Source organism: Ammospiza nelsoni, chromosome 19 (genome assembly GCF_027579445.1).
Source record: "Ammospiza nelsoni isolate bAmmNel1 chromosome 19, bAmmNel1.pri, whole genome shotgun sequence".
Lineage (NCBI taxonomy): Eukaryota > Metazoa > Chordata > Aves > Passeriformes > Passerellidae > Ammospiza > Ammospiza nelsoni.
Window position 1 is genome coordinate 6,932,794 of NC_080651.1, and position 16,621 is coordinate 6,949,414.

At 57.1% G+C, this 16,621-nt stretch overlaps 1 protein-coding gene across 1 annotated transcript; it reads right to left on the reverse strand.

The window, feature by feature from the left end:
• Positions 1-1,306: 1,306 nt before the first annotated feature.
• LOC132082017 (GTP-binding protein Rhes-like) lies at positions 1,307-1,933 on the reverse strand. The gene has a single exon (XM_059486048.1). The coding sequence runs from the start codon at positions 1,931-1,933 to the stop codon at positions 1,307-1,309; it is 627 nt and encodes a 208-aa protein (XP_059342031.1).
• Positions 1,934-16,621: the final 14,688 nt, after the last annotated feature.

Here is a 16,621-nt window from a genome sequence, read left to right on the forward strand (position 1 = left end):
GCCTGTCCCCCCCAGCTGTGCCCTGCCCTGGCTGTCCCCAGCCTCACCCCATTCCCTGGGAGGGTTTTCCCTGTCTGGAGCTCGCTGTTGTGGCTGCAGTGCCCACGGGAGGGGTGGCACCAGGGTGTGCCAGCAGTGATGCCAGGGCAGGCTGAGCTCTCCCTGCTCCCCTGGGACCCCCAGGTGCCTCCCCAGCTGATCAGGGCCCCCCCTCCTGCAGCGCTGGGCTGCTGAAAGCTGCAGACCCCAAACCACCCATCCCCTGTGGGTCTGGAGGGTGACTCTTTATCCATCAGGCTTTGATATCTCCATTGCTGGTGTGTGGGGGGGGCTGCTGAGCAGGTTAAGTGCTCATTACAGCCAGGCTGGGCTGTGTGAAAGGAGAGTAAATCAGTTCAGGGCACACTCAGAACAGCAAACACGGCTCCTCTGTGCCTCCCCCTGTGCCATTTATTATGTCCTTTCAACATGTTTGTGTTTTTATTTCGGTGGATCAGCTGTCTTTTAATGGCTGGGTGTTATTTTCTGTGCTCAGAGGTGAGAAGGTGTTTTATTGTTGGTCTCTGCTGCTTGGTAAAAACTTCAGGGTAGGTAAATTATTAGAAAAATTATAACTCTGAATGTCCTGGCACTGCCAGGGGAGGCTCCTCCAGTGCCAGGACACTCCACATGAGGCTGGAGCACAGAGGAGAGTAGGCAAAATTCAGTGATAAGAGCATAAAACACTGATAGCAGGCACTGCAGCACCTGAAATACAGGAGAAAGAAACCAAGACATTTTCCAGCTCCACTTTGCAACAATTTATTTATTTGGAATGTTTAAAAAAAACCAAACAAACCAAACAGAAAGAGAATAGAGAAAACCAAACTGATGCACAGACCACCCTATCACATGCTCTACACCAGGTACAGGCTCACGATGTGCTGTGGGTGCCAGAGCCATGCCAGGAGCTTGGAGGTGCTTGGGACGAGGTGACACCGGACCTGAGTGCCCTGGGACAGCGGTGATGCAGCTGCAGGTGCCCACATCTGCCAGAGCCCTGGTGTTTGTGCCCCCTGCCCGTCCTGCCCTGGCTGACCCACGGCTGCTCCCCAGGTGAGCCTCCTGCTTTTTTGGGAGTTCCCCACACCCATCCAGCGCCCAGCATCCCACCGCCCTGTCACCTCCCGCCCTCTCCGCTCCTGTGGGCTGGGTGGGGAACAGGAGGGAAGGGGTGGGAGGCAGCAGGGGAGGTTTTGGCCGAGGCAGAGCCTCTCCCACCCAGCCCACCTGAGTTTCCAGGCGGTGCCAGCCGCGGGGCAGCGGCTCAGCACACGGAGCAGCTGTTGGTCTTGTTCATGGGCGGCCGGAGCGCCTGCTCCTTGGGCAGCGTCTCCCTCCTCTTGCAGAGCGCGGGGCTGAGCAGGCTGGGCAGGTTGGCCTGCTGCAGCAGCTCCCTGAACACCTCCAGCACGTTCTGGTTGTCCTTGGCCGACGCCTCCATGAAGCGGCCGTTCCAGTCCAGCTCCACCAGCGCCAGCGCCTCCTCCAGGGGCACGCGCCGCTCGCCGCCGCTCTCCGCCTTGTTGCCCACCACCACGATGGGAGGGAACTTGTCCTCCTTCACCTCCAGGATCTCCTCCCGCAGGCTCTTGACGCTCTCGAAGGACTCGGCGTCATCCACGGCGTAGACCAGGGCGAAGGCGTCGCTGTTCTGGATGGAGAGCTTCCTCATGGCCGGGAAGGAGTAGCTGCCGCTGGTGTCCAGGATCTCCACCTTGACCGTGGCCCCGCTCACCTCGTACTCCTGGCTGTGCAGCTCCTCCACCGTGCGCCGGTGCTTGGGCTCGAAGGTGTCCAGCAGGAAGCGCCGGATCAGAGAGGTCTTGCCCACGCCGGCGGCTCCCAGGAAAACCAAGCGGACGTGGTTCTTCTCCTTGGCCACCAGGGACATGGCTGGCACGGAGGGGACAGGATGCTCCGCAGCTGGTGCTCACCCTGCAGGTGTCCCTGGGTGCCTGCAGCCCCGGTGGTGTGTCCGTCTGCCCGTCCTCCTGTGACTCAGCGCAGCCAAGGAATGTTGGTGTCACCGCTCCGCGAACTTCTCTCCGCGGACTCCACAAGCCCCGAGCCCGGCTCATTTTTTTATCCTGGTCCCTCTGTGCCATGTGGCACCAAGCTGTCCAATCTCTGAGGGTTGTGGGTGCTGGAGGAGGGAGGGCAGGGAGGGAGGAGAGCGGGGTGCTGCGGGCCAATCCGCACAGCGCAGCCCTGGAGTGCAGCAGCAGCATTGCTGCATCGCCGCCGCTAGCGCAGGAAAGCGCGGCACCGCCAGTCCCCACAGAGCCACGGCAGCTGCCCGGCCTGGGGGACACTCAGTGCCCATCCCCAGCCCTGGCGTGGGGGACACTCAGTGCCCATCCCCAGCCCTGGAGTGGCTCGTGGCCAGCGCTGGACAGCGGCACCCGCGGCGTTTCCTGTGCACTCGTCTGCAGACAGAGCTGCTGTGAACGTGCCCAATCTCCAGTGAAGCGATGAAATCTTTGGCTGGAAGGGGAAAATAAGCTCTCCCGTCTGTCATAACCTCCTCATTCAGCTGTCAGTTACCGGTGATTTTTGTGAAATATTTAACCAGAGGGGGAAATGAAATCTCTGCGAAGACGACGCGCGGCTCTCCGGGAGCAGATGCCGGAGCCACGGCCCTGACCCAGCACTGGGGTTGCTCTGGAGGTGCAGGCTGCCCCAGCCAGGTGTGTTTGCTCAGCACTCACCTTCCATCCCTCGCTGGAGCCTGGAGCTGTCCCAGAAGCTGATTGATGCCAAGTACAAACACAAAGGGAGCTTGCACAGAAGTTCAAATAAGTTTCTGTCACAGACATGTTTTATGAAAAATCCTTTCCTTAGGATTTTTCCTCCTGAGAAGCTGAGAGGCCTCAGGAACAAAATATAAACAATGATTATCTGCTGCTGTGGAATGCAACAGGTGCATCTGTGATTGATGCAGTTGTTTCTAATAAATGGCCAGTCACAGTCAGCTGGCTTAGACTCTCTGTCCAAGACCAAAGCTTTTGTTATCATTCTTTCTTTTTCTATTCCTTTTTTCTATTCTTTTAGTATAGTTTTAATATATCATAAAATAATAAATCAAGCCTTCTGAAACATGGAGTCAGATCCTCATCTCTTCCCTCATCCTCAGACCCCTGTGAGCACTGTCACAAGTTTCTAACCTAAATTTGTGGATGTGTGGTTTTTTTGGAGCTTTAACTCAGGTTTTCTTCCATAGCCAAGTGCCAGTTCCAGAATTTAGTTCTGGATGAATTTGTTCTGTTGATTCCAAAACCCTTTTCACTGGAATTGCTCCTGCCTTTTCATTCTCCAGTTATTGTACATTTTAGCCGTGTTAGGAGCTTTCCCAGCTGATCTTATTATCAGGAGAGCCAAGAGATTATATCAGGATGAGCAGGGCCGTGTCCTGGTGTCAGCCTGCCCTGGGAGAAGGGAAAGGTTGGGTCCCAGCAGGACTGACAGTGGGATTGGTGTCCAGTGCCCCACAGCATCACTGGTGATGCACCTTCCCTCACCAACGTGAAACTCCTTCTGGGGACACTTCCTGAGCTGTGAGGAGATCCCACTTGTCAAGGACTGAGCTGTGGGAACTGGAAGGAGCTGGGGATGCAGAAGATTTGATGGCAGGGTAAAAGCCAGGAGATGGAGTGGATGAACAGAGGGTGCATGAAGGAAGCAGTGATGGGGCTTGGTGCCAGCGCAAATGAGGAGCTGAAGGCAGCAAGGCAGGACGAGTAATCTCAAGCCAGCCCTTGGAAGCTGTTTAAAGCCAACCCCCTAATTTTTTTAATAGGAAAGAATTTGGTTAATGCCTCTTTGTATTTGGTTTTCAAGAGAGATGGAAAGGGTTTCCCACAGTCCCTCCCAGCTGCTGCAGCAGAGCTCTGCAGGCTCTCAGGATGTGATTGGGGCTGTGGTGACCTTGCTGCTGCTCATTTTCCCAGAATTTCATTCCAAAGGGCCTCAAAACATGGATATGTGCAATCTCACAACACCCAGCATCTCCTTGACAGGTGCAGAAATGATGCCCAGGATGAAGGAGGAACCCATGGCAGGAGGGAATGGGAACCTTGGGCTCCAGGCACCCCATCCTGGCTCTAAACCATCCCCCTTATTGCTGGCACCCAGGGAAGGCAAATGCCAGGCAGCAATGCCATCCATGGAGGGCATCCAGAGCTGGGCTTGGGGAGGAACCCTGGTGCTGTGGGAGCCAGGACTGGGGCACATCACAACCACTGCCCTTGGTGTGGGTCACTCCTGCAGAGTGTGGGCAGGGTGAAGGGCCAGCCTGGCTGTGGCACAGAGCTGTGGCACTGTGGGCACACCCAGAGTCACACAGAGCCTCACAGAGCCAGGCTCTGCAGCCCCCCTGGTTTTTCACATCACTTGTCTCCCCTCAGTTCTCACATCTGTGCTGCTATGGTTACCAACAGCCTGCGAGGTTTTAAATCTCCCTCAGAGCAATGGAGGATTTCAGGGTAATCTTGTTAGGAGATGAGCAATGAATATTTCCAAAGGCCTTTTGCATGGATAGCTGTTCCCTGTGAGTTTATGGCCCCTGACAGCAGGGAAAGCAAAGCACGGGGGACTGAGCAGGGAAGGATGAGCACAGTGACTTGTTTGCTCACTGTAAAGTCCCTAAATTCTGAATTTTTCAAGCAGTTTGGGTCAGGTATTACCCCCCCAAAAAAAAAAAAATCAGTCTGTGTTTCTTCCAGGGAAAGACTCACAGGGCCTTTATGGGCACTTGGAGATGGGGACAGTGATGGATGGAAAAGCTCTGTGTGCTGCCCAGTGGGGCTGGGATGGCTCGTGGGAGTGCCCAGCATCCATCTGTGGGCTTTTGTGATCCAGGTGTAGTTTGGATCCTGCAGCCAGGGCACATCCTGCACCCACAGGCACTGGAGCATGGCAGGGCAAAGCCTCTGCCAGGGCTGAGCCAGAGCCAGCCCAGGGGACAGGGGATTGTGACACCCCAGGGACACAGGAATGAGACAGGGAGGGAGGGAAAGGAGCCCTGAGCAGGGCAGGGAGGAGGGGGAATGGGGAAGGGATGACAGCAGAGCTGGGCAGGAGCTGGGATGGAGCAGGGTGAGATGTGGGGTGGGTTTGGGGCAGGGTGAGATGTGGGGTGGGTTTGGGGTGAAATGTGGGGTGGGTTTGGGGCAGGGTGAGATGTGGGGTGGGTTTGGGGTGAAATGTGGGGTGGGTTTGGGGCAGGGTGAGATGTGGGGTGGGTTTGGGGTGAAATGTGGGATGGGTTTGGGGCAGGGTGAGATGTGGGGTGGGTTTGGGGTGAGATGTGGGGTGGGTTTGGGGCAGGGTGAGATGTGGGGTGGGTTTGGGGCAGGGTGAGATGTGGGGTGGGTTTGGGGTGAAATGTGGGGTGGGTTTGGGGCAGGGTGAGATGTGGGGTGGGTTTGGGGTGAAATGTGGGATGGGTTTGGGGCAGGGTGAGGTGTGGGGTGGGTTTGAGGCGGGTGCAGTCCCCGCCCCAATGATCACAGGCAGGTCTGGAGCAAGCCTGGAGATGTTCATGGTCATCCTTACCCCAAATCCAACCCTGTGCAGGGCTGACAGAGCAGGGGGTGCCCTGTGGGAGGAGAGGGATGCTCCCCAGGGTCCCAGGGCTCAGGCAGAGCCATCAGCCCAGCCTGGGGTACAGGCTGGTGCCTGCCTGAGCCAAGGGATGGGTAAAGGATGGCTCCTGCCTGAACCAAGCCCCCATGGGCTGGGCAGCCTTTGGCAGTCAGGAGAGGCCAGTTTGGGTCAGAATGCTGGGAAATGGTGTGTGGGCTGCTGTTTCCCACTGTGAGCTGGTGCAGGGGCCAGGGAGCACAGGGACACAGGAAAGGGCTGAACCCTGCTCCTGGGAAAAGCCAACAGCACAGCAGAAAGCCTGGGGTGTGCTCCCCTCACAGGCTGTTTGCCAGCAGGAATACTGAACAACGTGGTGCCTCTTCTGTCCCTGCACCGGCCCTCAGAGCTCCTCTGCTGGAGGGGTGTGCTCTCCCCAAAAACATCCTGATGTCCTGACAAGGTTTGAGACATCTTTTACAAATATTTGTCTCACTTTTCAACTTATGTCTGGTGCCTGAAAGTGACTGAGTGAGGGGAAAGCCAGCAGGGCACAGCAGCCCTTCCCGCTGGCCAAGGGCTCCGCAGCTCTGCTGCTGCTCCCAGATGGGAGGGAGACAATGTGCACCCTCAGAACAGCCTGTGCTGTGCCTGGTGTGCTCTGGGGAGCTCCTGCCTCGGTGCTCACAGGGAACAGCAGCTCTGATGTTCTCAGCACTGGAGCTGCTGGTGCTGGGCTCTGCTCCAGCCCTGGACACGGTGCCCAGATCAGCTCTGCTGCTCTCACAGGGTGACAGAGCCCTGGCTGGCCCATAGCTCACGGGCAGTGAAGCAGCACTGTGGCTGTGCTGGTGAGCAGGCTGCAGCACCGTGGGGCATTCCCAGGAGCCTGAGCCAGCTGCTGGAGCTGCTGCTGAGTCCTGCAAAGGGCACCCAGTGCCTCAGCAGCCTTTGCACCCCACAGCAGCACAGGGACAGGGAGCACAGCCTGGGTGGATGCTCCCACCCCACCCCACCTGCTCGTGCCCCTGCCTCTGCTCCTCCCCTTGGAGAATTCACAGAATTCACAGAATCCCTGGGTTGGAAGAGACCTTCAAGACCATCGAGTCCAACCCAGCCCCAACACCTCAACTCACCCCTGGCACCCAGTGCCACATCCAGGCTTTGTTAAACACACCCAGGGATGGGGACTCCACCACCTCCCTGGGCAGCCATTCCAGAACTTTATCACCCTTTCTGTGAAAAACTTTTCCCTGATATCCAACCTGTATTTCCCCTGGTGCAGCTTGAGGCTGTGTGCTCTGGCTGTGTCAGTGCTGCTGCAGAAAGAGCCCAGCCCCAGCTGAGCACAGGCACCTTTCAGGAGCTGTGAGAGTGATGGGGGCACCCCTGAGTCTCCTTTTCTCCAGGCTGAGCACCCCCAGCTCCCTCGGGGGTTCCTCACAGGGTTTGTGTCCCCATCCCCTCTCCAGCCATAGATCCATGGTGGATGGGAGGCTGTCTGTGTTTCCAGCTGTGTTTCCAGCTGTGTTTCCAGCTGAGGTGCTGAGAGGGAAGTGGCAGCACTGGGAACCCTCCTGCCCTGCCAGCTGTGCCCCAGCTGTGCCCCTCACCTTGGAGGGTGGATCGTGGCTTCTCCCACCTGGAATGAGCCCAGGTGAAACAGGAGAGGGAGGAGCAGCTGCTGAGGGACAGCAAAGGGCCAGCCCGGGCTGTGTGAGGCACAGGAGGGCGCAGGGTCAGCGCGGCAGATCCTCCCCCGAAAGGGTTAAAGCTGCCTCTCCGGAGATGAAATCCGAATGGCCTTTGATTCAGCGGCCGGTGAGAGGAGAAACCCGAGCCCTGCGGCTGCCACCCCCCTGGAGGGGATGCATACATGGATCAGCCATACGTGCTGCTCCCGCCTGGAACAGCCCGGATCCTGTTCCCTGCGGGGCCACCAAGGGCCACCTGCCACCCCGAGGGGCATAGCCGGGGGTGCAGCACCTACAGAGGGTCCCACAAACTCCTGCCTGAGACCCCCAGGGCCAGCTGGGCTCAGAGGAGCCGGGTGTGAGAGCTGAGGGCTGAGCTTTGCCCACAGCCCCGGGCTGGGGGTCAGTGGGGATGGAGGAGAGTGGGGCTGGGTTTGGGGAGCTCCCTGAAGGGAGCTGTGGGAGGACATCCCTGCTGGAATCACTCATCACTTAGGGGAACTGAATCCTCACCTGCTGAGGCCTCTCACAGCCAGGCTCATGGAAAGCAGGGTCACCTGTGCTGCCAGCAGCACAGAAACTCAGCTGTGACACCCAGTTTTAGGCATAGGATGACCCTGGCATGGCTGCTCTGCCCCTCATCCTCTTCCATGCCTAGGAGACCATCTGGGGTGTGGAACCCTTCCCTGACCCCAGCCCTGTTCCCTGGGGAGGGCAGGAACCACGGACAGCCTGTTCTGAACCACCTCGGGTAACAGAACCCAGCCTCCCTGTAAACAAACACCTCAGCAGGGACTAGAGGGATTTAGTGTAGCTGTGCTCAGGCTCAGAGGAGTTCCTATAACATCCCTTATCTTGCTCTGGCTGGATTATTGGCTGCAGCAAAGAGCTCGCCTCTCTCAGGGCCACCAGCACAGCTTTTCCTCGGGTGACATGGGGTGACAGAGCAGAGCTCTCAGGCCATCAGGGGGAGAAATGTGTGATGCTGAGGGCTCCTGCAGCCCTGGGGTGCCAAGGGGGAGCAGAGCCCCAGAGCTCTGTTCTGCCTGGCTCTGCCTGCCTTTGCCCACTGCAGTGGCATCAAGGAGGGAAGCCCAGACCTGGCAGGTGCCTGAACCTCTCTAGGCACAAGACAAGGCTGAATATTGGTGCTGATCTGCTTGGGGGCCCAGTAAAGACTGGTGAGGTATTACCAGGTACATGGGCAGCCAGTTGTAGCTGATTTTCTGCATGCTGCTCCTCCACTTGGGATTGAGCCCTGAGCCTCCTCCACTTGGGATTGAGTTTCCTCCATGTGGGACTGAATCCTGAGCCTGAAATGTGGAGAGAGGAGAGGGAGAGGGAGAGGGAGAGGGAGAGGGAGAGGGAGAGGGAGAGGGAGAGGGAGCTGCTCCAAAGCTCAGAGGAAGCCTGGCACCCTCGAGGGATGGCTGCAGGGATTTTGGGGAGGCAGGAGTGGGTTTGAAGCTTCTCATGGCAGTGTCAGAAGGAGATGGGATCTTCAGCAGATCCACAGCATTAACACAAGGTGCAGGGAGTCTGGTGCTGGCAGGGGATGCCCAACACCCCAGGTTTGGCAGACAGGAGCACAGAGAGGTTCCTCACCCCTCCAAGGTGCTCTGCAGCCCAAACTGAGCCAGGATCCCTCTGTGCCAGGCTGTCACCGAGGCTGTCAGGGCACTGCCCCATCCCCAGAGCTCCAGGCTGTGCCCCTGCCCGGGGCAGTGCTGGCAGCCAAGCCTCCCCTGCCCCTGTCCTGCTCCATGCCATGCACAGCCAGACCTGATGCTCTCACCCTGAAAACAAACTGCTGCTTTTCTCTTTTCCTTTCCAGAGTGCATGAAAATGTCATTTTGTAAACATCCCCCAGCGCTCTGCCTGCCCAGGGCTGCCTGTCACCGCCCAGGGGCCCTTCCCCACTCACTGCATGGCCTTGGCTCCCTGGGCTTTCATGCCACAGCTCCCAACTCTTCCCCCAGTGACTTCTTGTCCTTAAATAACCAAATAAACTTCACATGATGGGGCACAAGTGACCTCAGTGTTGTCCTGAGTCTGAGCTGATTATTGCCCTAGACACATTTATGGTCAAACTGCTCCTTCCAATTCAGGGCAGGAGCAAAGGACAGCTCTAGCCAAAAGCAAGGTTAAAATAAAATGAGGCTTGCATTCATTTTACAAGGGAGTTAGATGCTCGCTGTGAATGTGCCAGGCCCCACAGTGTGGGGGACAGGGTGGCAGCTCCTTGACTGCTCCTTCACTGTGGAGTCTCAGCATTTTGGTCTGCCCACCCCCAAAACCTCTCCTCTTTTGGGTTCAGAGGAGAAAACCTCTGTCCACCACTAAAACCTTACATCTTTTGGGTTCAGAGGAGGAAACTCTGAAACCCACTCCCAAAACCTCTCATTTTCTGGCTTCAGAGGAGAAAACCTCTGCCCTCCTAAAATCTCTCCTCTTTTGGGTTCAGAGAAGAAAACCTCTGCATGCCCCCAAAACCTCTGCCCACCCCCAAAACCTCTCATCTTTTGGGTTCAGAGGAGAAACCTCTGCCCACCCCTAAAGCCTCTCATCTTTTGGGGGCAGGCAGAGAAAACCTCTGCCCAGCCCCAAAATCTCTTTTCTTTTGGGTTCAGAGGAGAAAACCTCTGCCCACCCCTAAAACTTCTCCTCTTTTGGGGGCAGGCAGAGGAGAAAACCTCTGCCCAGCCCTAAAACCTCTTTTCTTTTGGGTTCAGAGGAGGAAACCTCTGCCCAGCCCTAAAACCTCTCATCGTTTGGGTTCAGAGGAGAAAACCTCTGCGTGAACCCAAAACTCTCATCTTTTGGGGTTCAGAGGAGAAACCACTGCCTGTCCCCAAAACCTCTCATCGTTTGGGTTCAGGGAGGAAGCCCCTGCCCCCCCAGTGCCCAGCAGCCCCCCGGTGCAGCCCCTGTCACCCTAAGAGCTCCTGACAGCCCCGCTCGGGCAGCGCCGCGGCGGCTCCGCAGCCTCAGCCGGCGGCTCCGGCGCTGTCAGCACATCTCATGTTTGTGACATTGTTCCTGTCGGGGAGGATCAGCAGCAGCCAGGCCTGGCTGTGCCCAGGGGCACCGCCCTGCTGAGCCTGGCTCCAAGCTGGCTCCCAGTTTCTGGCATCCACACGGCTCTGGAGGTTTTGGTTTGCTCCAGGTTTTTGTTCGGGAGGAATCGCAGCGGAGCTGGTGAGCCATTGATGGCAGCTTGGCCTGGCTGCTGTGGAGGGGCTGTCCCTGCTCTGGAGGATGGGCTGTGCCATTCTCAGGCCTGCAGGACTCTGCAGTGCCCTGCTCCAGCCCCCTCCTGTCACTGGGAGCAGAGCAAGGGCGTCCACTGTGAGCAGGGACACTGGGGACTGACCCCAGCAGGACAGGCTGAGCCAGGAGGAGTGGGCATGGAATCACTGAACCATGGAACCATGGAATCCCAGAGCTATGGAATCCCAGAGCCACGGGATCACAGAACCATGGGATCACAGAACTATGGAATCCCAGAACCGCAGAACCATGGAATGACTGAACCATGGAACCATGGAATCCCAGAGCCATGGGGTCACAGAACCATGGAATCACAGAGCCATGGAATCCCAGAACCATGGAATCACAGAACCATGGAATCACAGAGCCATGGAATCACAGAACCATGGAATCACAGAACCATGGAATCCCAGAGCCACAGAATCACAGAACCATGGGATCACAGAACCATGGAATCACAGAGCTATGGAATCACAGAGCCACAGAATCACAAAACCACAGAATCACAGAACCATGGGATCACAGAACCATGGAATCACAGAGCCATGGGATCACAGAACCATGGGGTCACAGAACCATGGAATCACAGAGCTATGGAATCCCAGAACCATGGAATCACAGAGCTATGGAATCACAGAGCCATGGGATCACAGAACCATGGAATCATGGAATCCCAGAGCTATGGAGTCCCAGAACCATGGAATGACAGAACCATGGAATCCCAGAACCATGGAATCCCAGAACCATGGAATCCCAGAACCATGGAATCTCAGAGCCATGGGATCACAGAGCCATGGAATGACAGAACCATGGAATCCCAGAACCATGGAATCATAGAATCATGGAATCATGGAATCCCAGAACCAAGGAACCACAGAGCCATGCATTCACAGAATCATGGAATCATAGAACCATGGAATCCCAGACCCATGGAATCATAGAATCATGGAATTCCAGAACTATGGAATCACAGAACCACAGAATCATAGACTCGTGGCATTACAGAACCATGGAATCACAGAACCCTGCAGTCACAGACCCACAGAATCCCAGACCCACAGAATCCCAGAATCATGGAATCCCAGGACCATGGAATCACAGAGCCATGGAATCCCAGAGCCATGGAATCCCAGAACCACAAAGCCATGGAATCCCAGACCCATAGATCACAGAACCACAGAATCCCAAAACCATGGCGTTACAGAACGGGTTGGGTGGGCAGGAACCTCACAGATCATCTCATTCCCACCTCCTGCCATGGCCACCCACCAGGTCAGGCTGCGCAGGTGATGTTCTGGGACTGAAACATGAAGAACCCAGAGTCACATTTGCAGGAGGATATTGCAGGGCAGGGGACATTGCCAGCCTGGGGACACTGCTGGAGATGGGGGCTCAGAGTCCCCTCCCTGCAGGGATGGAGGGAAAGGCTGTGAGCTTTGTGAGCTGCATCAGAGCTGCCCCCAGGTGCCTGAGCCCAGCCCTGAGGCTCTTCCCTGGCTCTGGAGATGGGAATGATGTGCACTTCCATCAGCCTTCCCTGCAGTGCTGTGAGACAGAGGGAAGCTGGCTGGGCTGGGTTTCCTGTGCTGCTGCCTTGTGCTCACATTCAGGGCTCATTTCTGTCAAGGCCAGCGTGGCCCCAGTGGCACCAGGAGGGGAGGGGATCTGTGATGGTGTTCACAGGTGTCTGAGGATGAGGGAAGAGACGAGGATCTGACTCCATGTTTCAGAAGGCTTGATTTATTATTTTATTATATACATTATATTAAAACTATACTAAAAGAACAGAAGAAAGGATTTCATCAGAAGGCTGGCTAAGAATAGAAAAAGAAAGAATGATAACAAAGGCTTGAGGCTCAGATAGAGTGTCCAAGCCAGCTGACTGTGATTGGCCATTAATTAGAAACAACCACATGAGACCAATCCCAGATGCACCTGTTGCATTCCACAGCAGCAGATAATCATTGTTTACATTTTGTTCCTGAGGCCTCTCAGCTTCTCAGGAGGAAAAATTCTAAGGAAAGGATTTTCCATAAAAGATGTCTGTGACAGGGATGCTGCTCTAACACAGGACCTGAATACCATTTCCCATCTGCCAGGCAGGGCCGTGGGTCAGCCAGGCCCTCCCATGGCCCTGCCTGTGTTTTCCTGGTGCAGTGACCTGTGTGGGTGCTCCTGTGCTCCCTCCTGTCCCTTCTGCAGGGCTGGGAACAATTGGCTGTGTTTACCCAGCCCTGATGGATGTGGCTCCTGGTGCTGCTGCTGGCCAAGTTCCTTCTGCTCTCCCAGCAGGAATGTGGGAAGGGAAAATCAACAATCAATCCCCAGCTCCATCCCTCCAGCTGAGAGCTGCAGGGAGCTGCTGAACACCTCAGCAAACCTCAGCATGGGCAGAGAGCCGAGATTTGTTTTCACAAGGTAAACTGAGGCAAGGAGGGCACGGCACTGCTGCGTCCCCCCCTCCTGGAGCAGCTTCTTGCAGGTAAAAATAAAAGTGCAAAGCTGCAAAATGCCAAAATGCCAGCAGTTCTCTGGGCTGCAGTGCAGAGATGTCCCCAGGAGCTGGACCCCAGTGCCCTCAATGCTCCTCACTGCCCCCCAGCATCCCTCAGGATGCCTTGAGCTGCCCGGGGGAGCAGGGGTGACTTGCTGGACCAGCTCTGCACTGGTCTCCTGCTCCACACTCAGCACCTCTGGGAAATCTGCTCCAGCCTGGGGACGATCAGAGGGTTCAAATCAGAGATCAAATCCCAGGAGTAACCTGTGAGTAACCACCTGGTCTGTGGAAGGTGTTCCTGCCCTTGGCAGAGGGCTGGATCTATCTGAGATCCCTTCCCAGCCAAACCAGGCTGTGATTCCAGAAACAGGGGCTGTGCTGGGGCTCTGGGGGCAGCCTCACACTGGGGAAGCACCTTCTTGGCATGGAGAGGAACAAAGAACCCCATGAGCACAATAAATACAGATACAACAGGCAGAGACCCCCAGGATTTCATCTCCCAGAGCTGACTCTGCCATTCCAGCCTGCCCATTGCACGGAGAGGAGCAACCCAGTTCCTCCCAGTGCCATCCTGGTTCCCAGGGGGATGTGCTGGGAGTCACTGGAGCCCGGGAGGGGCACAGGGAGCACCCCGGGATGTGGAGGGGAACAGGGAGAATCCTGGGGTGTGGAGGGGAACAGGGGATGTGAAGGAGGGGAAGAAGCATCCCAGGATGTGGAGGTGAGAAGGAGCATCCCTGGGTGTGGAGATGAGAAGGAGCATCCTGGGGTGTGGAGAGGGACATGGAGCATCCCGGGATGTGGAACTAGGCAGGGAGAATCCTGGGATGGGGAGGGGAAGGAACAGGGAGCATCCTGGGATGTAGAACTGGGCAGATAGAATCCTGGGATGTGATAGGGAACAGGGAGCATCCCGGGATGTGGAACTGGGCAGGATCTCTGTATGGGGAGGTGAGAAGGGAGCATCCCGGGATGTGGAGAGGAGGAGCACATCCCGGGATGTGGATGTGAGAGAGAGCATCCTGGGATGTGAAGGGGGACACGCAGCATCTCAGGATGTGGAGGAGGGCAGGGAGCACCCCGGGAAGGGGAGAGGGACATGGAGCATCCCGGGGTGTGGCAGGGCAGGATCCCGGGATGTGGATGGGGACAGGGAGCATGCCGGGATTTGGATGGTGGCAGGGCAGGCAGCACCCCGGGATGTGGAACTGAGCACGGAGAACCCCAGGATGTGGCAGGGCAGGATCCTGGGATGTAGAGGTGGGCACAGAGCACCCCCGGGGTGTGGCAGGGCAGGGTCCCACCGCTCCTGCCAGCTCTGACACCGAGCTGTGCCAGCCCCAGCCTTGCTTGGGGATTCGGGAGCGCTCATCCCAGTGAGCGAGGCTGTGTCAGGAAAGCTCCCAAGTGGTTCCCCCCACCACGGCCACCTCCACGGGCAGCCCCAGCCCCTGCAGAGCCACCGTGGCCTGGCTCACCTCAGCCCAGCCCGGCCCGGCCCAGCCCGGCTCAGCCCAGCCCGGCCCAGCCCAGCCCAGCCCAGCCCAGCCCAGCCCAGCCCAGCCCAGCCCGGCCCAGCCCAGCCCGGCCCAGCCCAGCTCGGCCCAGCCCAGCCCAGCCCGGCCCAGCCCAGCCCGGCTCAGCCCAGCCCAGCCCAGCCCAGCCCAGCCCGGCCCAGCCCAGCCCAGCCCAGCCCGGCCCAGCCCAGCCCAGCTCAGAGCCCCCAGCCAGAGCCGTTCCCCAAGGATGCTGCTGCTGTTTGTCTGTTTGTCACTCTGTCACAGCCGTGCAGCGCCCAGGCAGTGCTGTGAAGCAGAAATGACCCGTTCTGGCAGCTGACATCTCCAGGAAGGGTTTTTAGCATGAAGACAAACCGAGCCTGGGGTGAGCTCATGCTGCCCAGGAGCTGCTGCGGCGCCCAAGGAGCAGCAAACAAAGGCGAGGCTTTGTCCCAGCGCCGTGTGACAGCGCCACCCGGGCGGGGTGACCTGGCACTGCCACGCGTGTGTGGCAATCCTCTGCCCCACCAGAGGGACTGGCTGCACCTCCAGATGGCACAGACTGGCACAGAATGTGTGCCCCAGGGCCAGGGGTGAGCCCCAGGCAGGGGCTGGGATGCAGGGATGGCACAGAATGGCACAGAATGGCACAGAAAGTGTGCCCCGGTGTGGGGTGAGCCCCAGGCAGGGGCTGGGATGCAGGGGGGCTGTGCTCACCTGCAGTGAGGGCTCCTCTCAGCAGCATCAGGGCCCAGCTGGAGAACAGGCCCCCTCCTCTCTGAGGCACAGCACAGCCTCAGGTATCCTCAGACAGAATTCAGGCTGCTGCACCCCTGGGATGCTGATGGTTCTGTGAGGCCCAGGAGCTGCAGGGGTGAGCAGGGCAGATCTCGGGTTTCTGGGGTTGAGATGACCCCCAGGTGTTAAAAAGTCTCTTTTTCCCCAGTCCTGCAACCGAAGAAGTTGAGGTTCATCAGTTCTGCTTGTCAGGGTTGTTTATTTCCTCTTATCTGTCACATTCTCTTTCTGACCTGCTGAGATCTGTCCAGCAGGTCGGGTTGTGGCACAGTCCCTGCCCTCGGGGTGGTGTTGGCTTTTTATACTAAAAACTACGTGTGCTTTATTTACAATAATTTTCCAATACCTATCACCTATGTTAGACAGTCTGTCTCTGCTCTAAACCAATCCCAAAGTGTCACCATCACAGCAGAAAATAAAGAAGAAGAAGAAGAAGAAGAAGAAGAAGAAGAAGAAGAAGAAGAAAGGAGGAGGAGAAGGGGGAGAAGGAGAAGGACAGGACACACCCAGATTCCTCCATCTTGCCTCTTGAACCCCCATTCTAAACCCCTAAAATTCTACTTTTTCACCCTGCGATAAATCAACTATCATTCTACTCAAACTCTTGTGGCTTGTAACTCTTCACACAAAGTTGGGAATTGTTTCCATGTGTTAAAATCAAAGGCACAGGTGTTTTTGACCCCGTGCCAAGGTCTCTGAGCCCCTTGCCAGGGTCTGGAGCCCTCCAGGGCAGCCAGAGCAATGTCCTGGGTTCTGACAGGGCAGAGTTACTGAGTGCATTGCAGGGACGCAGTGACCTTGCCCTGGGTGATGTCCCTGGCAGTGCCAGCCCTCCTGGGGGCACCTCACATCATCCTTCCCTGCTTCCTTTTTTTTTAACTTCTTGTGAAGGATGAGCAAACACCCGCGGCTGTGGCTGCCCAAGGCTGCCTCAGGCCAGCAGTGTCATCGTGCCACTGTGTCCCTGCTGCTCTTGGGGAAAGCTGCAGAGGGGCTGCTGGAATGGGTGATGGAGAAATAGGCCCCAGGAACGCTCAGGAAATAGGGATTTTTAGGGGAAACCATGTGGAGGCAGCCTCCATCTGCAGCTGGCTCCTCTGTGGGGTCAGAGCTGCCCTCAGAGCCTTCATCCCCAGAGTGAGTCATGTCCAGCAAGAAAATCCTCCAGGCTGCTTTGTTTGGGTCTGTTCTGGGTGTCAGTGGGTGCTGGGGTCCTCCAGGGCCCCCCACCCCAAACAGCT

What these genes read in the sequence shown, in the direction of transcription:
- LOC132082017 (XM_059486048.1), bottom strand. Translation starts at nt 1,933, where the DNA reads ATGTCCCTGGTGGCCAAGGAGAAGAACCACGTCCGCTTGGTTTTCCTG.